Source organism: Elephas maximus, chromosome 14, assembly GCF_024166365.1.
Source record: "Elephas maximus indicus isolate mEleMax1 chromosome 14, mEleMax1 primary haplotype, whole genome shotgun sequence".
Taxonomy (NCBI): Eukaryota; Metazoa; Chordata; class Mammalia; order Proboscidea; family Elephantidae; genus Elephas; species Elephas maximus.
The window spans coordinates 39507650-39532255 of NC_064832.1; the positions used below are offsets into that span (position 1 = coordinate 39507650).

The 24606-nt window shown below is 40.0% G+C and overlaps 1 protein-coding gene across 2 annotated transcripts in view; it reads left to right on the forward strand.

Moving 5' to 3' along the window:
- VWA8 (von Willebrand factor A domain containing 8) overlaps positions 1 to 24606 on the forward strand; it is a 481697-nt gene that overhangs the window by 147067 nt on the left and 310024 nt on the right. For both annotated transcript variants that reach the window (XM_049853196.1, XM_049853197.1), the window contains exons 13-14: positions 13774 to 13934; positions 15966 to 16079. In XM_049853196.1, the coding sequence (XP_049709153.1) occupies positions 13774 to 13934; positions 15966 to 16079 (275 nt within the window). The remainder of the gene's footprint in view (positions 1 to 13773; positions 13935 to 15965; positions 16080 to 24606) is intronic.

Consider the following 24606-nt stretch of genomic DNA (forward strand, 5'->3'; position numbering starts at 1 on the left):
GCTAGGTTTGAAAAGAAGAGCCCTATGTACTATTGCCTTTCTCATCATCTCTACTAGTAAATGTTTACTTTCTTGATTGATGCAAGTGGCGTGGATATTGTATGAATTAGAAAGATATAAAAGTACTTTGGAATCATGGCCAACTGAAATAGTGCGTTTTCTTGTTGTGCCCCAAACAAAACTAAACCCATTGCCGTCAAGTTGATACCGACTTGTAGAGACCCTATAGAACAGAGTAGAACTGCCCCATTGGGTTTACAAGGGTGTAATCTTTACAGAAGCAGACTGCCACATCTTCCTCCCATGGAGCTGCTGGTATGTTTGTACAGAGAAAGGTAACTCAGAATGTGTTGGTACGAGAATGAGGAATTGTCTCTGTAAATTGAAAGAGAGAGAGAAAAAAAAATTCAGTTGGTGTCAATTGGTAGCCTCAACTCGTTCAAGAGCCCTAGTGGTACAATAGTTAAGTGCTTGACTGCCAACCAAAATGTTGGTGGTTCAAACCTACCCAGTGGCTCTGAGGGAGAAAAGACCTGGTGATTTACTCCCATAAAGATTAGAGCCTAAAAAAACCCATAAGGCGGCTCTGCTCTGTCACATATGCTCTCTGTGAGGCGGAATCGCCTCGACAGTGCCTAACAACAACAGCAGCCTCAACTCCTTAGGAGTCTGAACCTCTTATTCCAGAGTCACATTCCTTATCTCCTTTTACCGGGCCCAAGCAAAAGACTCCAGAGCTGAATTGGGCTAGAATCTCATGTTTTCAGTTTAGAGCTGGGCAGATTTATAGAAAACAAAATATTTTTGAAAATTAGCATCCATCCATTTCTTTTAAAATATGGTATTGGTGGGATGCCCTTGCCAGGCTACCTCCTCTCTGAATACCAATAACCAAAAACCCATTGCTGTCAAACCAAATCCCACTCATAGTGGGAATATGAGTAGAATAGAACTGTCCCATAGAATTTCCAAGGCTACAGTCAAAAGCTGACCACCACATCTTTCTCCCATGGGGCAGCTGGTGTGTTTGAACCGCTGACCTTTCAGTCAGCAGCGAGTGCTTAACCACTGTGCCACCAGGGCTCCTCTGAATACCAATTGGAGTGATTAAAGAAAACAAGGCCTACTCTTCCCTTTCTTTCCTTTATTTTCTTCATCTTTTAATTTATGCTATTTTGTGCATTTTGCATATCCTTATAAGATCTCTTAAGTCCTATTAGAATGAGGAAAGGATATAAACAACTAAAGATAAAGATTCACACTAGCTTAATGTCCCTTTTCTAAGGCAGTGTTTTCCACTAGCGAAGCATATCAGAATCATCTATGGAATTTTTAATAAAAAATTAGGCGGTAAGCCCCACCCCACATCTATTGAATCAGAATCTTCAGGGTGTTAAGGCCCAAGCATATGTATGTTCCAAAAGGGTCTGACCTGTTTCTGGTATCTGATTTAGAATCACTGTGCTAAAGCATGTTTTCTATTTGTTGGTTTGCTTTTGCTTTTATTTCGTATTATGATATCTGATAAAACTCTGTAGTGAATATTTTTCTGGAATGATTATCACCAAGGGTTTTATTTACATTTACCTGTTTTTATACTAACTTTAAAAAGATCTTATATGTATACACTCACACTTTTTTTTTTATACTATGGTTATAAAAATGGCCCATAAACACGTATTTTGGTTTTGTCCTATTCTTGCAAAGTGAACCACTTACTGTTCTATAGCACAGTTACAAGTGCTGGGTCGTTAGCACCATAAACTGTCTCATTTTAGTCTCAGTTTAATCTTGGCTGTTGTGACTCTCATTGGCAGTATAGAATGATTCTGTTCATATAGTTTGCATATAATTTAAGATTCATAGTTAAAGAATTAAAATTATTAAAAGAGTTAAGCCAACTTTTGGTAATGTGCCAAAGTCAGCCTTTTTAAATCTATGGAAACTTACTGAGTTTGAATATTGTTTCTCAAGTGTCCTTATGATTCAAAATAAGCATATCTGTATTTCTTAATTCAGTACTTTTTTTGGTAGTGAGCACTTTGAAATAATTAACCAAAAACCAAACCAAACCCATTGCCGTTGAGTCGATTCCGGCTCATGGCGACCCTATAGAAGACTTTCACTTTTATGTTGGTTACAATACAGATTTGTTGCCATTATGAATAGAGGCAAATTTATAAGTTTTCTGTCTACGTAATACTTGGAGTGGGTATCAGAGAGTTTACAAAGGGTTTTTAAATTCTTGGATAAAATTGTCTATAATCATTTTCTTTAATTTCCTAGAAATATAAAATGTATCTGAAATTGTTTGACAGAAAAGAAGCTATCATACTCAACATGAACACATGTAAGAAAAATGTGTCCATATTATATGGCCCCAAATTTTTTTATAGTCAGGAGACTTTTACATTGCTACAACTATCAATGTTGTTGTTGTCGTTAGCTGCTGTGGAGTCACTTCCAACTCAGCGACCCTGTGTGCCATAGAATGGAACGCTGCCTGGTCCTGCGCCATGCTCACAATTGTTATGCTTGAGCCCATTGTTGCAGCCACTGTGTCTATCCATCTCATTGAAGGTCTTCCTCTTCTCCACTGACCCTGTGCTTTTCCAAGCATGATGTCCTTCTCCAGGAACTGATCCCTCCTGATCACAAGTCCAAAGCATGTAAGATGCAGTCTCGCCATCCTTGCTTCTAAGGAGCATTCTGGGTGTACTTCTTCCAAGAAAACTATTAATAGCTTGCTAAAATCAGCTACAGTATTTTAGTGCTAGCCCATTGCATATGTGCTTTACAAATTTTCTTGTTAAGTGCCATGCTATTGTTTCTCAATTCCTGTACCTCATGTGATGACTGCTGTCTTAGTTATCTAGTGCTGCTATAACAGAAACACCACAAGTGGATGGCTTTAACAAACAGAAATTTATGTTTTCACAGTTTAGAAGGCAAGAAGTCCGAGTTCAGAGCGTCAGCTCTAGGGCAAGACTTTCTATATTTGTCAGCTCTGGAGGAAGGTCCTTGCCTCTTCAGTTTCTGCTCTGGTTCATTGGAGATCTCCATCTGTCTTGGCATCTGTTGTACCCTATCTCTCCTCTGCTTGCTTGTTTAATCTCTTTTATATCTCAAAAGAGGTTGTCTCAAGATCTACCCTACACTAATCCTGCCTCATTAACATAACAAAGATAACCCATTCCCAAATGGGATTATAACCACAGGCATAGAGGTTAGGATTTACAACACACACTTTTTGGGGACATAATTCAGTCCATAGCACTGTCCTGCTCAGTTTCCTTCATTATCAAACCTATTTAAAATGATGATTCCCAGCATGGCTTTTCAGGAGAACTCATCAACTGCACATTTTTGTATCGCCTGTCTTCCTCTCCATATGGAAGATCTGTGATTACATTTCTTAAAAAAAAAAAAAAAATTTTTTTTTTTTAAAACATTTCTTAGTCCCTCTTTATTGTTATAATTTTGTCTTCTTTTACGTAATAAAATCACTGCTTCCCTGTTTTGAGCGTTTTTTTTTTTTATATTAACTTTTATTGAGCTTCCAGTGAACGTTTACAAATCAAGTCAGTCTGTCACATATAAGTTAATATACATCTTACTCCTTACTCCCACTTGCTCTCCCCCTAATGAGTCAGCCCTTCCAGTCTCTCCTTTCGTGAAAACTTTGGCATCCTCCAACTCTCTATCCTCCCATCCCCCCTCCAGACAGGAGATGCCAACACAGTCTCAAGTGTCCACCTAATTAGCTCAATCTTCATCAGCATCTCTCTCCCACCCACTGTCCAGTCCCTTTCATGTCTGATGAATTGTCTTCGGGGATGGTTCCCGTCCTGTGCCAACAGAAGGTTTGGGGACCATGACCGCCGGGATTCCTCTAGTCACATCCAGACCATTAAGTATGGTCTTTTTATGAGAATTTAGGGTCTGCATCCCACTGATCTCCTGCTCCCTCAGGGGTCCTCTGCTGTGCTCCCTGTCAGGGCAGTCATCGATTATGGCCGGGCACCAACTAGTTCTTCTGGTCTCAGGATAATGTAGGTCTCTGGTTCATGTGGCCTTTTCTGTCTCTTGGGCTCTTAGTTATTGTGTGACCTTGGTGTTCTTCATTCTCCTTTGCTCCAGGTGGGTTGAGACCAATTGATGCATCTTAGATGGCCGCTTGTTAGCTTTTAAGACCCCAGATGCCACATTTCAAAGTGGGATGCAGAATGTTTTCATAATAGAATTATTTTGCCAATTGACTAGAAGTCCCCTTAAACCATGGTTCCCAAACCCCCGCCCTTGCTCCACTGACCTTTGAAGTATTCATTTTATCCCAGAAACTTCTTTGCTTTTGGTCCAGTCCAGTCCAGTTGAGCTGACCTTCCATGTATTGAGTGTTGTCCTTCCCTTCACCTAAAGCAGTTCTTATCAGCTAATTAATCAGTAAAAAACACTCTCCCTCCCTCCCTCCCTCCCTCCCCCCCTCGTAACCACAAAAGTATGTGTTCTTCTCAGTTTATACTATTTCTCAAGCTCTTATAATAGTGGTCTTATACAATATTTGTCCTTTTGCCTCTGACTCATTTCGCTCAGCATAATGCCTTCCAGGTTCCTCCAGGTTATGAAATGTTTCACAGATTCGTCACTGTTCTTTATCGATGCGTAGTATTCCATTGTGTGAATATACCACAATTTATTTACCCATTCATCCGTTGATGGACACCTTGGTTGCTTCCAGCTTTTTGCTATTGTAAACAGAGCTGCAATAAACATGGGTGTGCATATATCTGTTTGTGTGAAGGCTCTTATTTCTCTAGGGTATATTCCGAGGAGTGGGATTTCTGGGTTGTATGGTAGTTCTATTTCTAACTGTTTAAGATAATGCCAGATAGATTTCCAAAGTGGTTGTACCATTTTACATTCCCACCAGCAGTGTATAAGAGTTCCCATCTCTCCGCATCCTCTCCAACATTTATTATTTTGTGTTTTTTGGATTAATGCCAGCCTTGTTGGAGTGAGATGGAATCTCATCGTAGTTTTAATCTGCATTTCTCTAATGGCTAATGATCGAGAGCATTTTCTCATGTATCTGTTAGCTGCCTGAATATCTTCTTTAGTGAAGTGTGTGTTCATATCCTTTGCCCACTTCTTGATTGGGTTGTTTGTCTTTTTGTGGTTGAGTTTTGACGGAATCATATAGATTTTAGAGATCAGGCGCTGGTCAGAGATGTCATAGCTGAAAATTCTTTCCCAGTCTGTAGGTGGTCTTTTTACTCTTCTGGTGAAGTCTTTATATGAGCATAGGTGTTTGATTTTTAGGAGCTCCCAGTTATCGGGTTTCTCTTCGTCATTTTTGGTAATGTTTTGTATTCTGTTTATGCCTTGTATTAGGGCTCCTAGGGTTGTCCCTATTTTTTCTTCCATGATCTTTATCGTTTTAGTCTTTATGTTTAGGTCTTTGATCCACTTGGAGTTAGTTTTTGTGCATGGTGTGAGGTATGGGTCCTGTTTCATTTTTTGGCAAATGGCTATCCAGTTATGCCAGCACCATTTGATAAAAAGACTATCTTTTCCCCAATTAACTGACATTGGGCCTTTGTCAAATATCAGCTGCTCATACGTGGATGGATTTATATCTGGGTTCTCAATTCTGTTCCATTGGTCTATGTGCCTGTTGTTGACCAGGCTGTTTTGACTACTGTGGCTGTATAATAGCTTCTGAAATCAGGTAGAGTGAGGCCTCCCACTTTCTTCTTCTTTTTCAGCAATGCTTGCTTATCCGAGGCTTCTTTCCCTTCCATATGATTTGTTGATTTGTTTCTCTATCACCTTAAAAAATGACATTGGAATTTGGATCGGAAGTGCATTGTATGTCTAGATGGCTTTTGGTAGAATAGACATTTTTACTATGTTAAGTCTTCCTATCCATGAGCAAGGTATGTTTTTCCACTTAAGTATGTCCTTTTGAATTTCTTGTAGTAGAGCTTTGTAGTTTTCTTTGTGTAGGTCTTTTACATCCTTGGTAAGATTTATTCCTAAGTATTTATCTTCTTGGGGGCTACTGTGAATGGTATTGATTTGGTTATTTCCTCTTTGATGTTCTTTTTGTTGATGTAGAGGAATCCAAGTGATTTTTGTATGTTTATCTTATAACCTGAGACTCTGCCAAACTCTTCTATTAGTTTCAGTAGTTTTCTGGAGGATTCCTTAGGGTTTTCTGTGTATAAGATCATGTCATCTGCAAATGGAGATAATTTTACTTCCTCCTTGCCAATCCGATGCCTTTTATTTCTTTGTCTAGCCTAATTGCCCTGGCTAGGACTTCTAGCACGATGTTGAGTAAGAGCGGTGATAAAGGGCATCCTTGTCTGGTTCTCGTTCTCAAGGGAAATGCTTTCAGGCTCTCTCCATTTAGAATGATGTTGGCTGTTGGCTTTGCATAGATGCCCTTTATTATGTTGAGGAATTTTCCTTCAATTGCTATTTTGGTGACAGTTTTTATCATAAAAGGGTGTTGGACTTTGTCAAATGCCTTTTCTGCATCAATTAATAAGATCATGTGGTTTTTGTCTTTTGTTTTATTTATGTGGTGGATTACATTAATGGTTTTTCTAATATTAAACCAGCCTTGCATACCTGGTATAAATCCCACTTGATCGTGCTGAATTATTTTTTTGATATGTTGTTGAATTCTATTGGCTAGAATTTTGTTGAGGATTTTTGCATCTATGTTCATGAGGGATATAGGTCTGTAATTTTCTTTTTTTGTAATGTCTTTACCTGGTTTTGGTGTCAGGGAGATGGTGGCTTCATAGAATGAGTTGGGTAGTATTCCATCATTTTCTATGCTTTGAAATACCTTCAGTAGTAGTGGTGTTAACTCTTCTCTGAAAGTTTGGTAGAACTCTGCAGTGAAGCCGTCCGGGCCAGGGCTTTTTTTGTTGGGAGTTTTTTGATTACCGTTTCAATCTCTTTTTTTGTTATGGGTCTATTTAGTTGTTCTGCTTCTGAATGTGTTAGTTTAGGTAGGTAGTGTTTTTCCAGGAATTCATCCATTTCGTCTAGGTTTGCAAATTTGTTAGAGTACAATTTTTTGTAATAATCTGATATGATTCTTTTAATTTCGGTTGGGTCTGTTGTGATGTGGCCCTTCTCGTTTCTTATTCGGGTTATTTGTTTCCTTTCCTGAATTTCTTTAGTCAGTCTAGCCAATGGTTTATCAATTTTGTTAATTTTTTCAAAGAACCAGCTTTTGGCTTTGTTAATTCTTTCAGTTGTTTTTCTGTTCTCTAATTCATTTAGTTCAGCTCTAATTTTTATTATTTGTTTTCTTCTGGTGCCTGATGGATTCTTTTGTTGCTCACTTTCTATTTGTTCAAGTTGTAGGGACAGTTCTCTGATTTTGGCTCTTTCTTCTTTTTGTATGTGTGCATTTATCGATATAAATTGACCTCTGAGCACTCCTTTTGCTGTGTCCCAGAGGTTTTGATAGGAAGTGTTTTCATTCTCTGAATTTCCTTATTCCCTCCTTGATGTCTTCTATAACCCAGTCTTTTTTCAGGAGGGTAGTGTTCAGTTTCCAAGTATTTGATTTCTTTTCCCTAGTTTTTCTGTTATTGATTTCTAGTTTTATTGCCTTGTGGTCTGAGAAGATGCTTTGTAATATTTCGATGTTTTGGACTCTGCAAAGGTTTATTTTATGACCTAATATGTGGTCTATTCTAGAGAATGTTCCATGTGCGCTAGAAAAAAAAGTATACTTTGCAGCAGTTGGGTGGAGAGTTCTGTATAAGTCAATGAGGTCAAGTTGGTTGATTGTTGTAATTAGATCTTCCGTGTCTCTATTGAGCTTCTTACTGGATGTCCTGTCCTTCTCCCAAAGTGGTGTGTTGAAGTCTCCTACTATAATTGTGGAGGTGTTTATCTCGCTTTTCAATTCTGTTAAAATTTGATTTATGTATCTTGCAGCCCTGTCATTGAGTGCATAAATATTTAATATGGTTATATCTTCCTGATCAATTGTCCCTTTTATCATTATATAGTGTCTTTGTTTATCCTTTGTGGTGGATTTAAGTCTAAAGTCTATTTTGTCAGAAATTAATATTGCTACTCCTCTTCTTTTTTGCTTATGGTTTGCTTGATATATGTTTTTCCATCCTTTGAGTTTTAGTTTGTTTGTGTCTCTAAGTCTAAGATGTGTCTCTTGTAGGCAGCATATAGACGGATCGTGTTTCTTTATCCAGTCCGAGACTCTCTGTCTCTTTCTTGGTACATTTAGTCCATTTACATTCAGCGTAATTATAGATAAGTGTTTAGTGTTGTCATTTTGATGCCTTTTTATGTGTGTTGTTGACAATTTCATTTTTCCACATACTTTTTTGTGCTGAGACGTTTTTCTTAGTAAATTGTGAGATCCTCATTTTCGTAGTGTTTGACTTTATGTTTGTTGAGTTGTTACGTTTTTCTTGGCTTTTATCTTGAGTTATGGAGTTGTTATACCTCTTTGTGGTTACCTTATTATTTACCCCTATTTTTCTAAGTAAAAACCTAACTTGTATTGTTCTATATCGCCTTGTATCACTCTCCATATGGCAGTTCTATGCCTCCTGTATGTAGTCCCTCTTTTTGATTATTGTGATCTTTTACATATTGACTTCAGTGATTCCCTGTTATGAGCATTTTTTTTTAATTAATCTTAATTTGTTTTTGTGATTTCCGTATATGAGTTGATTTCAGAATGTTCTGTTTTGTGACCTTGTGTTGTGCTGGTATCTGATATTATTGGTTTTCTGACCAAACAATATCCTTTAGTATTTCTTGTAGCTTTGGTTTGGTTTTTGCAAATTCTCTAAACTTGTGTTTATCTGTAAATATCTTAATTTCGCCTTCATATTTGAGAGAGTTTTGCTGGATATATGATCCTTGCCTGGCAGTTTTTCTCCTTCAGTGCTCTGTATATGTCGTCCCATTCCCTTCTTGCCTGCATGGTTTCTGCTGAGTAGTCTGAACTTATTCTTATTGATTCTCCCTTGAAGGAAACCTTTCTTTTCTCCCTGGCTGCTTTTAAAATTTTCTCTTTATCTTTGGTTTTGGCGAGTTTGATGATAATATGTCTTGGTGTTTTTCTTTTTGGATCAATCTTAAATGGGGTTCGATGGGCATCTTGGATAGATATCCTTTTGTCTTTCATGATGTCAGGGAAGTTTTCTGTCAGGAGATCTTCAACTATTTTCTCTGTGTTTTCTGTCCTCCCTCCCTGTTTTGGGACTCCAATCACAGGCAAGTTATCCTTCTTGATAGAGTCCCACATGATTCTTAGGGTTTCTTCTTTTTTTAATTCTTTTATCTGATTTTTTTTCAGGTATGTTGGTGTTAATTCCCTGGTCCTCCAGATGTCCCAGTCTGCATTCTAATTGCTTGAGTCTGCTCCTCTGACTTCCTATTGCATTTTCTAATTCTGTAATTTTATTATTAATCTTTTGGATTTCTACATGCTGTCTCTCTATGGATTCTTGCAAGTTATTAATTTTTCCAGTATGTTCTTGAATAATCTTTTTGAGTTCTTCAACTGTTTTATCAGTGTGTTCCTTGGCTTTTTCTGCACTTTGCCTTACTTCGTTTCTGATGTCTTGAAGCATTCTGTAAATTAGTTTTTTATTTTCTGTATCTGATAATTCCAGGATTGTATCTTCATTTGGGAAAGATTTTGATTCTTTTGTTTGGGGGGTTGGAGAAGCTGTCATGGTCTGCTTCTTTATGTGGTTTGATATGGACTGCTGTCTCCGAGCCATCACTGGGAAACTAGTTTTTCCAGAAAATCCGCTAGAAAAAAATGCAGTCAGATCCCTATCAGAACTGCCTTTGGATTATAACCGCCACCTTGTTCCCTGTAAGGATGAAAGTCTGAGATTTGGGTCATATATGCTTGGCTGTAGCTGGTTCTGTGTTTTTAGTCCAATTAGGGACGGATTTTTGGTCCCTGGGTTTTTTGTGGTTCCTTCTCTTTGGCTGGAAGAGTGGGTTAGGAAAAGACCAAAAGAAAAAAAATAAAAAAAGGGTGGGGGAAAAGCAAAGCCTCCATGGAGCCGGAGCCGTTCTCCCTCTGGCTCAGGAAATTCCAATGTTAATGAAGCTGCCTGTGGAGGGTGGGGGAGGGATCAGAGAGATAGGAGAGTAGCACCTCAGAATATAACCAGAGTTGCTAGTCTTGCTTGGAATGACTATTGTATCTGAGATTCCCGAGGGGCGTGTCGCCTACGTGTGCTGGCTGTGTGGAGATTGCCCCCGGGGGTCTGGCCCACTGAAGCCGCGGTCAGATCCTTTGCTGCCAGTCCCACGCCCAGCGTCAAGGTTCCCCTGCTGGGACGGTGCACTCCCGACTCCAAAATCCATCGCTGCCTCCCGGGGACTTCTCGTCCCGCCAGCCGCGTCACCCCGCTGCCCTCGCAGACTGGCTGGGCCCCCTCCCGAGGTTAGTTCAGGGGAGTGGAGCTGCTCCCCGTGCTTGTGCCGTGACAGCATCCAGTCAAAAGCCCAGCGGCAAGATTCCCTGGCTGGGACGCTGCACTCCCAGCTCCAAGACCAGTCACTGCCTCCCAGGGACTTCTCCCACTGACTGTGTCGCCACGCCGCCCGTGCGGACCAGCTGGGCCCCCTCCCGGGGTGAGTTCAGTGGGGTAGGGCTGCGCCCCTTGTTTGCGCCGTCAGCTGCCCTGGGCCCTGCCCTAAATCGGGCGCCAAGGTTACCTGACTGGGACGCTGGCTCCAGGCTCCGAAAACAATTGCAGCTTCCCCGTATTTGTTCGTTTTCCGTCTCTAAATCTGTGTTTGTTGTTCAGGGTTCGTAGATTGTTATGTATGTGATCAATTCACTTGTTTTTCCGAGTCTTTGTTGCAAGAGGGATCCGGGGTAGCATCTACCTAGTCCGCCATCTTGGCCCCGCCTCCCATTTTTTTTTATCTTGATTTATTTTTGTCATTTTCCTGTCTGCATTGACTTCTGATTGCTCTGCCCAGTGTCCTAGTCTTGGGTTGACACCTGCTACTATTGATTTTCTAACCAAAGAACTCCCTTTAGTATTTCTTGTAGTTTTGCTTCGGTTTTTACGAATTCCCTAAACTTCTTTTTATCTGGGAATGTCCTGATTGCACCTTCATATTCAAGAGACAGTTTTGCTGGTATAAGATTCTTGGCTGGCAATTTTTTTCCTTCAATTTTTTTTATATCAGTCATCCCATGGCCTTCTCGCCTGCATGGTTTCTGCCCAGTAGCCTGAGCTTATTCTTATTGGCTCTCCTTTGTAGGTGACTTTTCATTTATCCCTAGCTGCTCTTAAAATTCTCTCTTTATCTTTGGTTTTGGCAAGTTTGATTATAATACATAGTGGTGAGTTCATTTTAAAATCTACCTTATGTGGAGTTCGATGAGCACCTTAGATAAATATCTTCTTATCTTTCATGATATCAGGGAAGTTTTCTGCCAACACATGTTCAACAATTCTCTCTGTTATCCCTCCCTGTTCTGGTACTCCAATCACTCGTAGGTTATTTCTCTTGATAGAGTCCTACATGATTCTTAAGGTTTCTTCATTTTTTAAAATTCTTTTGTCTGATTTTTCTTCACATATATTGGTGCCAAGTGCTTTATCTTCAAGCTCACAAATTCTGCCTTCCACTTGCTCAATTCTGCTCCTCTGACTTTCTTATTGAGTTGTCTAATTCTGTAATTTTATTGTTAATCTTCTGAATTTCTGATTGCTGTCTGTGGATTTTTCTAGCTTATTAAAGTTTTCGTTATGTTCCTGAATAAACTGTTTAATTTCTTCAATTGTATCATCTGTGTTTTCCTTGGCTTGTTCTGCATATTGCGTTATTTCCTTCCTGATGTCTTGAAGGGTTCTGTATATTAATCTTTTTTGTTCTGCCTCTGGTAATTCCAGGAAGGCACTTTCATTTAGAAGATCCTTGGATTCTTTGTTTTGAGAGCTTGTTGAGGTGATCACTCTGTGTTTGTTTATGTGACTTGATATTGACTGTTGTCTCCAAGCTATCTTTAAGTTATTGTATTAGTTTATTTTATGTTTGTTTACTGTCATAGCTTTTTGCTTTGTTTTGTTTTGATATGCCCAAATGAGTTGCTTGAGTGAGCTAGCTTGATTATTTTCGCCTTTGGAGTTTTGACGTCCTGTCCCCAGTTGGCTAGAGCTGTTGTCAGGTATATCAGTCTAGGAATCCATTCAGTTTTTTTGTATGAATTCAGCACAGGTGTCCAGGTAGCTGATCATCAAGTGTGTGGTACAGGTCCTGTCCTACAGTCTTAGAATGGCAGGGGTGATTGGTGTAGGTAACGGTATCTGGTTGCTGCAGGGGGTCACACTCTGAATAATGCAGGGGACCGAGAATCGTCTCCCATGTGTTTCTGTGGAAAGCATGTCCCTGTTCCCTAAAGCATACAGGTGGGTGGGTTCTGCAGACGGACCATGGGCACCCAAAGGTTTTGGTTGTAAGGACTGGGAGGTACCAGTTAGCCTTGGACCCCTGTCGCGGGTGGCTGAGTGATCTTAGTGGAGCTACCAGTCCTTAGGCCCCTGATATGGGTAGGTGAGGACCTCGTTTAATAGGCAAAGCAATGTCAAACATCAAACACCACCTCTCCACTGCATAGCTGAAACAGTTGTAGTCTGCCAACAAGGGCCTTTTCTCCTGAAATAGGCCCACACAGGTCCATGCTGAGGGGAAAGGTACTCAAAGTCCACGGACAGTTTATCCCTGGACAGGAGCCGCTTCTGTCCTGAGCTCCCCCGGTTAGTGGAGCGGCAAATTACCTTTTTCCCCCATTTGCAAATTTATTCCTTCTCCAAGGCTGGGAGGATGGCTCTAGGCACTCAACAGGGCCTATCTCAGGCCCAGGAAATCAGCTGCTGAAGCCAGCTTGGGAGTGGGGGTGGGGGTGGTATGGTAAAATATACGCCAGTACTTAGCTTTTGCTGAGAGCGCCATTCTTCTCTGGTTCCGGAGGTGTGAGTAGGCTGTGTGGCTGGCTGCTTCTCCCTGAGGAAACTGCGGGCGAGTGCTAGTACCAGCCCACTGCAGCCGCTCCTGGGAATGGTGACTGAGGGCTTCCTACAATTCAGGTCCGTTAACTCCTCTCTGCTTTTGAATGGTCTCTTCCTCCCCCTGCCCCTCGGTTTGTTTTCTAAGCTTGCCTTTGATGTTCAGGGTTCCTAGCTTGTCGTAAATATACTCGTTTCACTTGTTTTTTCGGGTCTTTGTTGTAAGAGGGCTCGCTGGAAGTGTTTGTCTCTTCTGCCATCTTGGCTCCACCTCCTCAACTGCATATTTTTGATAAGCATCTCTGTGCCTCAACTTTGAGATTGTATGGCTCTCATTCTTAAAAAGGGATCGCCATATTTTGGTCCCTGCAGGACTGAAGATGATTGAGTTGAATTCAGTTAAAGTGGAAGTCACTGCCATCATCTGTGTAAATACCAAATGAACATTTTAAAAAGAGGGGGAAATTGCTAAATATAAAGAATGAAAACCAAAACAAAAACTCAGTCTTACTATATTGTGAGGGTGAATAATAAAAAACCTCAAGTGAACAAGAACCTTTCTGAAAATCTTTCTCTGGTAGTTTAGAGAAGATGACTTCCCAGTTGTTGTATGAAATGTTGTGATCAGAGAGAGGTAACTGTATAATGCTAAGTAAGCTGCACTTCTCGTCTTAAGAAATAATTCCAGCATTTTCTTTGGGGGGTGTTGGATTGGCTTCAGGATATGACGGCACGGGATCTCCTACAGCAGAGGTACACGCTCCCGAATGGAGACACTGCCTGGCGGTCCTCACCCCTGGTGAATGCCGCTCTGGAAGGAAAACTCGTCCTCTTGGATGGCATTCACCGTGTCAACGCGGGCACACTCGCTGTACTGCAAAGGTTTGGACGAGTTACCTAAAACACCAGCTTAGGCAGTAGACATGTAACTCTCTCAATCTCTCTTTTTGTTTAAACTGGGTTATGTAGATCCTGAAACTCATAATTTTATATCCAAGTAGAATGATAATTTTTTTTGCTGTTGTAAACACAGTACCGTTAAACTTTGAATAATGAACATTTTGGGAAAAGCCACTGCTAAAGCAAAGTTCTGTGTGAAAGAGCTGAAAATAGAAAAATCTTCACGAGTGATTTTGAAAGACTTTATATATGCTGATTATTGCAACAGGCACACAACTTAAATTTCTACAGTTTGTCAGATTCTCAGCTTCAGTGTTACAACCTCCTTAGGAATCATGGATCTGTATTATTGGTTTATCCTGTTGGAGTCTATTTTTTTTTCTAAGAGAGAGAAAATGTATTTGTTAGGACAAAATGTATAATTGTTGCCTATTTATATTTTATTAAATAGGCTAAAAAAAATCCCACTTTGTGATTGCAAACTCGAACATTTGTATAACTATCATTTTCTTATTTCATTTTAGGTGGGAAAAATCTCCATTTTCCTAACTATGCTAAAAATAATGTTAAGAGAAGAGCCTTCATGGGAAAATATTCCCATCCTGTATTATTTTAGGAGATTAATGGTAGTGATAATTTTTTGTTATGTGTGGTTCTTTAGCTTTGTAGATATTTGCTTTTTGACTTATCTGGAAAGGTCACCTAAGTAGATCAAACCATTTCTCCAACTATTCAAAGTTGTTGTCATTGACAAGATATAGATACCAAGTATGATAGAAGATAACAAATATATTGTGTTAATCCTGATTAGATTTGAGAGCATTTGAAAGTAATCATACGCTTTCAGTGATTTACCATAAATATTCCATACATTTACAATATTTTTATCTCCCAAACTGATAAGTACAGACACGAAACAAAATGACATTTATATGCTCCTGCCCCCAGCTTTTTACTGAGTCTCTCATGCCTGTTTGGCCTAGTAGTAAAGGCAGCAGCTACCATTGAGTACTTAACTCTGTACTGGGCATTGTGCTGAGCCAGTGGTTCTCAGGCTCTCAGCCTCGGAATCACCTTGCTGGGGTGGAGTTTAAAAAATACTGATGCCTGGACTCTACTTCTGTAAATTCTAATGTCGTCGGTCCAGGGTGATGGCTGAGCATTGGCATTTTTGACCACTTCCCAGGAGATTCTAAGGTATAGCCAAGACTGAGAACAATTATATTAAGCACCTGCCTTTTTACATTAGCTGTTTAATTTCCAAAGATCTGTGTTCTTATACTCATTTTATAAAAGACTAAAGTTTAGAGAAAGAGAGTAACTCTCCCTCTTCTCCAGTCAATTAGCTAGTAAGGTGCAGAGCTGGATTTCAACCCAGGCCTGACTGACCTCACTATGTGAGCTCCTAACCTCTAGATTACTCGGTTTCTCTTCAGTGTCAATAGAATGGACATTGTGTGGGGCAATTCTAACGTGGGCATCTTGAGACTTACTGGTTGTAAAATCTGGTATAAAAAACAGCCTTGTTAATTAAGATGTACCTCGTGGTTATCCTAAGTCACTCATTCAAAAACCAAACCACACCCGCTGCCGTTGAGTCGATTCCGACTCATAGCGACCCTACAGGGCAGAGTAGAACTGCCCCATAGTTTCCAAGGAGCACCTGGTGGATTCGAACTGCTGACCTTTATGGTTAGCAGCTATAGCTCTCAACCACTACGCCAGCAGGGTTTCCGGTCACTCATTCAGCTGTTGCTTTTCATCTCCCTCGTCCTCCCCCTTTCCCTTTCTAGCCCCTCCTCCCTCTCTGCTTCCCGTGTTCCTGGCTACTCTCCTCCGGTAAAGAAACCAAGTTTTTGCCGAGTGTGATAACAGCACTAGCCAATTTGGAATCTGAAAATCCCCATCTAACAAAATCGTTAGACTAAAATGTTAACTGATTGATTCTACCTATAAGAACTTCAGCGCTCAGATCTGATTGATTTGTTTCCTGACTTCCCCGTACCTCATTAGGTTAATCCATGATCGAGAGCTGAGTCTCTATGACGGCTCCAGGCTGCTGAGAGAAGACAGGTATACACGTTTAAAGGAGGAGCTGAAACTGTCTGATGCACAGCTGCGGAACAGGTAATCTCAGGCGCGCTACTCGTCTGATTGTTAAGTGTACCTTTTTATTATTTTTCTACACCCAGAGTCAAGTCAAGATAACTTTGAACTGTTTATAATTTGCCATTTCTTAAAACCTGAGATTGCTGTCCAAGATATAGTTCGTACTCTCAGCCTTACTTTTCAATGAATTTCTAAACATTTATAAGAACATTAATTTTAAGATGGTAATCCCTCCTCTGTTGTGCCAGCAATTCAGTTTTGACTCTGAACTTTGTATCGCCTTGGCGAAAAGTGAGCCCACCGTCCTTAGATGTCACCAGCTATTAATGGGGGATGCCACCTGATGCTGGATTACCCTTCGTGGCTTAGTTAAACATTCTTTCCAGAGACATGTCAACCAAATGCAATGCGTGATTGGATCTCGGGTCAGGAAACAAAATGAAAACAGTGATAAAAGACACTTTTGGGACAATTGGAAAAGTTTATGGACAACGTGTATTACATGGTGTTATTGAATTAATTTTCTTAAGTATAATAATGATATTGTGATTATGAAAGAGAATATTCTTGTTCTTAGGAGATGCATGCTAAGGTATTTAAGCGATGAAGTAAAAAGATATCTACAACTTAACTTCCAAATGGTTTAGGAGAAAAATGTATCTGTGTGTATGTGTAACTGTATACAAACACACGCATGCACGCACACACACACACATACACACACTGGGCACAGAGGAGGGTGGGAGAGAGAAAGAGTGAAAAAGAAAATGAGGTAAAATCGTAACAATTGGTAAAAGTGAAGTGAAGGATACATGAGTGGTCATTGTTCTATTCTGAGTTTTCTAAAGGTTTGAAAAATTTCAAAATAAAAAATTTGAGGGGAAATATTCCATTCAACTACATACTGTACTTTCCCTTAGAGGAGTTTTAGCAAATATAAAAATATTTCCTGTCTTATTCCATTTCCATGGATATTCTAACACAATTAAAGATTGGTACCTTGGGGAAGCCCTTGTCACTTAATCTGACCTTATTTAATTGGTGCCTCCCCTCCCCCACTCAGGGGCTTCCTGCCGTATTCAGAACTTTAAAATTCTATAAAAGATAATGAAGCATATTTCATATTGTGTTTATGGTTTAAGCAGTTTTATTTAAACTTTTTCTTGGAATTTTTTTCATAGAGGAGAATAGTTAAATTCCTTAGTGTCCCTTTGTAAGTTATTAAAAAATTCATTTGATTATACAGCTGCTTATGCTTCTGGGGCTTACATTATCAAACTCCTCGAGCTGAGGGAGTGGTCTGGTTGAGTGTGAGGGAGGCAAGTTATAAAGACCTCTCTCATACCTTCAGTTTATAACATTCAGCTTTTATACATTGTTTGCGTGTGAATCACCCATCAGTGAACCATTTATATTTTGGGGGAGATGAATCAAAGCAATTGGGCAATAGCTCCCAGCAAGTCACCCTGTCAGTTTCCCTTAGAACATTGCAAGCATTGTACTTCTAGCCAAATATCCAGGAAATGACAGCCCTCTTCTATGTAAGTACTAAAGTTCTCCCTAATGGTCACAGCCAGTTTTACAAATGAAAACACTTTGAGGAACAGAGTGGCCCTGAGCATCATGTTCAGGGTTTGGTTCAGAGTGGCCGGTAGTACTTCCTTCTCCAAGTTTCCCATCATCATCGTCATTGATTTTTGTCTCTCTCATGAGTACAAACCAGGCTCAGCTCTATCTCCAAAGGTCACTCTGAGTAGGTGGAGAGAGATCATAACAAAGTGTTTTTCCTTCCTTTATTTTTTATTTCTGTTTGAATTTTATCAATGTTACACATGCATGAAATTTTTGGAGGCAGAAGAATACCAGTCCCTTGTCATCTGTTCTCTGACACGCTCCCATTTTCCACTAACCCGGAGGCTACCGCTTTCTATCCTTAGCTGATTCTTTTTTTTTTTAATGAACATTTTATTGTGCTTTAGGTGAAGGTTTACATAGCAGATGAGTTTTCCAGTCAGTGATTCTTAGGCTAATTGTTCTGTGACACTGGTTGCAATCCCTACAATGTGCCAGCACTCTCCCCATTTCCTCCCTGGGTTCCCCGTTTCCATTAGTCCAGTTTCCTTGTCCCTCTCTGCCTTGTCGTCTTTGCTTTTGGGCAAATGTTGACCTTTTGGTGTCATATAATATAGTTGATTGTTCTAAGGAGTACATTCTTCACAGGTTTTATTGTTTATTGTATAGCTCTATTATTTGGCTGAAATGTGGCCTCTATGAGTGTCTTCAGTTTCAAGTTAGAAGGTTGTCTTAGGGCAACAGCCTTGGGGATTCCTCTAGGCTCTTTCAGATAAGTAAGTTTGTAAGTCTGTTTTTTTTTTTTTTTTTGTTACTGTTGTTAATTTGAATTTTGTTCTACATTTTTTACCCATTCTAAATGGGACTTTCTATTGTGATCCTGGTCACAGTGGTCAGCAGTGGTAGCCAGGCACCATCTAGTTCTTCTGGTCTCAGGTTAAACGGGGCTGTGGTTCATTAGTCCTTTGGACTGATTGCTTCCTTGAGTCTTCAGTTTCCTTCATTCTGCTTTGCTCCAGGCGGAAAGAGACCAATAGTTGCTTCTTAGATGGCTACTCCTGAGCTTTTAAGACCCCAGATGCTATTCACCAGGGTAGGATGTAGAACATTGTCTTTGTATACTGTGTTTTGCCAATTGACCTACACGTCCCCTGGAACTATAGTCCTTAGCCTTCGAGTCCAGTAGTTCAATCCCGATGTCTAAGTAGTCTCTATAACTGTGCCAGTTTTGTGCTCTATTATATGTATATGAATATACATGCATTAGCTGATTCCTTTGGTAATTATCTCTATCCCATTAAACAATATGCTTTCATTGCTATTCTTTTATTTTTTAGTATTTGGCATTATTGATTGATTTCTTATTATAGAAAATAAAGATTTAGCTCTCTTTCACCATTTCGCTTCCTACTACCCATACAAACTTGCCATCTCTCATCCTCCCTAAATAGTTATATACAGGTAATCCCTGATTTATGACAGGGTTCCATTCTGATGATTCCATCCTAAGTCAGTTCTGACGTAAGTTAAATACCTCTTTTTTTTTTTTAGTTTTCGTAGGCAGTGTTTTGGATAGTAAATCATAACTTTGAACATCCGAGTGAACATCTAAGAATGATAATATCAGCAAATTATGTACTGCAACGTTGTATGTAGTAGATATTACTAATGATAAGATGTAGGAAAAAAAAGGATGAAGGTTATAAGTGTGATTTGTCATAACTTGAATATATCCTAAGTTGGGGACTACCTGTAATAGTTTTGCCTGGAGCTCTATTCAATATTTATATTATTATGAGAATATAAGGACTCTCCATAGCCCAGCCATTTAGTATAGTTTAATCCTTATTCCCTTTCTTTCATAATGTTTTGTTTTTCCTAAAGTTAATAATTGCCTACATATGAAAAGAGACAGATATGTAAATAAATAATTATGATGCAGTTTCTAAATGTTAGAATAAAAACCAAAAAACCCATTGCTGTCAAGTCGATTCCAATTCACGACCACTTCATGTTGTTACAGAGTAGAAATGAACTCTGGGGTTTTATTGGCTATAATCTTTATGGAAGCAGATTACCAGGCCTTTCTTTCATGGTGCTGCTGTGTAGGTTCGAATTGCCAACCTTTTGGTTAGTAACCGAGCACTAACCATTTGCACTGCCCAAGGACAAATGTTAGAACAGAGGCGTGTAAAAGGTGCTATGGGAACGTAGAGGAGGAGACGACTATCTTCTGTGTATTTATCACTTTTTCACCCTAAGTGCTTCACTTGTGTAACTTTCCTCTCATCACATTCGGGCACATCATATATTCTGTCAATTCCACCCTTTTCCATGGTGTCTTCTGAGAAGACCTGATCTAAACTGATTGCTCTTTATACCTATAGCTCATGTGTTGTCCTGTAGTTCTCCCTCCACTCCCTACTCCCTCATTCCCACTGGTCTCTCTTTCTGCAACTTTCATTATTTAGATGTTGAACCTCCTGTGCTGAACCTGTAATTTCTTCTTCTTTCCTCTGTTATGTTTTGTCAGTATATTGGGACTTCATTGACTTTTCAGAGATGAGTTCTAATAATTGATTCTCCTATCTTGTCTAAAACATTTCTGCTAATTGAAAGCCCAGTTCTTTCCTAATCACTGTTGTTCTTTTTCACCTGAGAAACACACTATTTTCTTATGATCATAAACAGTTTTTTTCTCTTTTTTTGTTGTTAAACATCATGTTATAGAATTCACTTCGTTCTGATGATATAGATTATCGTTACATTTCTTTATCTTTTCCTGGTTAATCTTTATTTAGTTTTATAACCCATTTTTCTCTTTCTAAGGGTAAGTATGTTTTCTTTCAGGTCATAAAACAGGTTGTAATAGGTTAGGTTTGTCTTTTGGCCCTGTCAAAACCCAGTTATTTCTGTTTTGAATTTTTTGTTGATACCCTGTGTTTTCATTAATGGAAGCATGCTGAATCATTGAGTGTGTGTGAATTTTTATTAGATAGTATGTGTATTTTGTTTTTCTTGCCCCCTTTCATAAGCCTACCCTCAGAGTCCAATGGGGCAATACCTTGTCCCACTAATTCGAACCCTGAAAATCACAGAGTTCTACCAGAGTCCACTGGGTCATGTGTTTCCACATAAAAGTCTTCTGTTTTTCCTACCAAAAATGCACATGCCTCATACGGTACCCTATTTAAAAAAAAAAAAAAAACCAAACCCATTGCCATCGAGTCAATTCTGACTCATGGTGATCCTACAGGACAGAGTAGAACTGCTCCACTGTGTTTACAAGGAGCACGTGGCGCATTCAAACAGCTGACCTTTTGGTTAGCAGCCGTAGCACTTAACCACTACACCACCAGGGTTTCCACAGTACCCTATAGAAACAATAATTTGTGGCACATGCTTGTTTTTTTTTTTTTTTTTTTAACATTTATGCTGCCTTGCAGCAGCATGCATTGTCATTGGGAAAGTGGCTTCCCACAAAACCTGAGAGCTACAAAAACTGGGAGGGAAACCATCTCTCCCACAGATCCTGAAAGGGTTGAGTCAGTTGGAAGTATTCCTTTCATGGCTGTGTTTATTGGCTAAAGAGCTGGCAGCTTGTCTAAAAAGATATAAGAGCATAAAAAGCAGGAAATTTATACTCATTGAAGAACTTAATTTATGAATTGTTCTTGTAAGTAATATAACTCATTATCTAGCATGGGTCGATCCTACATTATGTCCATATCCAATATGTCACTGGTGGCATTAGCTTTTGGTTATAAATTAGAATCTCATGACCCATATTTTCTCTCTCTTCATCTCTATACCTAATCACAGAACTGAGATTCAGAGTAATTATTTTTTCTGTTAGTCTTCATCAAACTCAGCTATAAATGCCTTTTTTCCTCCTGGGATAGGTTAAAAAGGTCAAAGGTAGAATGACAGGGAAGCCTTTTTTTTAGGAGGGGCCTTAGGGGAGAGGTGGAGGGGAAAGGACTTAACAGAGGAGTGTATATTGGTTGCACCTACCTAGCAGAAAGACCAGCTTCTATAAAACCCTGTTGCCTTCGAGTCATTTCCGACTCACAGCAACCCCATAGGACAGAGTAGAACTGCCCCGTATGGTTTCCAAGGAGCAACTGGTAGATTCAAACTCCCAAATTTAGTCTTGCACAAATCAACAAATTTCCTGCCTCTAGGGGATCAAGATTTCAAGACCAGGTTCTGCTTATCTGCAGAGTAATACATCCTGAGAGTTGACTTTAAAACTCTTGTTCCAACTGCGGTGATTAGATGCTTTGATTAAACTCAGATATGATAATGATAATCCATAGAGTTAGTTACTTAGGCAGTGTATTAATCTCCTAGGGGTGCCATAACAAAATTTCACAAACTGGGTAACTTATAAGAAGATAAATTTATTGCCTCACAGCTCTGGAGGCTAGAAGTCTGAAATCAGAGTGTTGGCATGATCGTGTCCTCCCAAAGTCTCTAGGGGAAGATCCTTTCTTGTCTCTCCCAGCTTCTGGTAGCTCCAGGTGTTCACTGGCTTGTAGATGCATCTTCACATGGCCATCTTTCCTCTGTCTGTCTCTCATGTGACTTCCCTCACTTCTAGGGACAACACTCAGGTTGGATTAGGACCTAGCCTACTCCAGTATGATTTCATGTTAACTGATAACATCTTCAGAGAGCTTATTTTCAAACAGGGTCACTGCGTTAATAATAACTGACACAAGGCCAATCCCCAAAATGTAAAGATAATTTCCACCCCTGCTTTCCCACTTCTCCATCTCTGACAACAGCCACACATGTGGTATTTTCTCTCTCTCTAACCCTAACCACCCACAGTTAGGTCTTTACAAAATGACTGCCTGCACAGCCTTCTTCTGTCTACCAGCCACCCAAGGCTGCGGTCTTCACAAGTTAGAACTCGTTTTAATCAACTGCCAAATAGGCAGATGCCAACTCCTGCTGGCCCTCACTGTCCCGGATGGGTACGATAATTCGCTAGAATGACTCATAGAACTCATGGAAAGGGGTATACTCAATATAACCTTCATAATATAACCACAAAGGATATATACAGATGCACAGGCAGGGTCTGGGAGAAGTTTTTCTGCAGGGAGCTTCATGTCCTCAGAGATGTGCCACTCCTCCCTCATGCATCATCAATCCACAAGCTCAAAAGGAAGTTCCAAGGTCCACAGTCCTTTTTAATAGTTATGGGAGCCTCAACTGTATATGTGTGACTGGGGCGTTAATGCATAGTCAATGATTGATTGAATCCTTGAAGATGTATTACTGACTCTATTACACCCTCTCCCCTTTTCCTGAAGTTAGTTCTCCAGTTTCGGTCCTTGGGCTCCTACCTCATTTGCACAGGGTTAAGAGTTGCCTTGCTGTTTTAGAAACCAATGACACCTTCAATTGCTGGGGAATTCCAAGAGCTATTTTCAGAAACCAGAGACAAAAGGCCAAATTAGTCATGTTCACAGTCACAGTCACCTGTACCCTTGGCTAGGACTTCTGTTCATATTTTGGGGGACACAATTCAATGCCTAACAGGCATTGACTCTCAAAGGTGACAACACTTGAAGGACTTGAAAATCTGGTTTCCTGTACCTCATTTTAGGACTCTCTGGGGCCACAGAATAGCACCCAGGTGATTCTTATCTATACACTGATGATTGGGTATGACTGATTTGGAGAGTCTGCATGTTTATTATTGATCATCAGTATTAATTCATTTTTTCCTTCATGTTAAGTGTTTGTTGAGTGCCAGCCCGAAGATGGCATAGACCCTGCCTTCTGTGGCTTACTGCATGTGAAGAGATGCAGATATGTCCATAAATAATTACAACACATACTGTTGTTAGTTGGTATTTCCAAAAAAAAAAACCAAACCCATTGCCATTGAGTCTAACTCATATCATAGCGACCCTGTAGGACAGAGTAGAACTGCCCCGTAGAGTTTCCAAGGAGCGCCTGGTGGATTTGAACTGCCGACCTTTTGGTTAGGAGCGGTAGCTCTTAACTGCTATGCCACCAGGGTTTCCCAGTTTCTGTTTAGTCTTTTCCAGTTTATGCAGATCCCATGTGTGCAGAGAACAGCTTCATCACGTTTCCTTTTGGAAGCAGATAGTCAGGGCTGTCTTCTAAGGCACCTCTGGGTGGGGTTGAACTGCTGACTTTTTGGCTAGTAGCTGAGCACTTAAACATTTGCATTACCCAGGGACTCAGTGCTGTAGGAATGCAGAGGAGAAAGTGACTATTAATTGTGCCTTGAAAGGTTAGGAAAGGCCTCAGGATACTTTTGGCATCTTCCAGAGTTTTCTCCTTAGCCTTTTCTTGTCCTTTGCAGTATCAGTCACTCTTGTGTCTTTACCTTTCATCTGTACACTCCCTATTCCTTAAAAGCTCTTTCCAGCTTAGTTTTCTATCTAAACTCCAAATGACTGCTAGATGTCTCTCTCTAGGTGCCGCAGAGAAGCTTGGAGCTCATTTCACCAAACCTGCTGTTCCTCTCCAGCTCCTACGCTGAGTGACTAGAACCACTTACTCTCCACTCACCTATACTAGAAGTTTAAGATGTCTAATCCACAAATTTTATCACGTTCCTTTACTGTTTACATCTTTCCGGTGCTTCCATTGCCTGCAGGGCTCAGGGCCAACAACTGCGCATGCCTGCCTTTCCACCCTCACCTTTCACCTCTCGGAACGAGCAAGCAGACTTCTAGTATTTTTTCAAGCGCCATCTCCTCTGTGAAGCCTTCTCTGGCATCCCACCAGCCCTTCCCAAGCCCAGGGCAGATTTAAAAGCTTCTTTTTCTCTAGACCTAGTCTGGCAGATTTAGATACCTGCTTTTGGGTAGGAATGGTTTTTATGTTTATGTTTGGCAGGACTCTTTTCTTTACAAGTAACAGAAAACCAATTCAAATTGTTGTAAAAAAGAATTTATTGGTGTTGCATATATTCAAAGGAAGG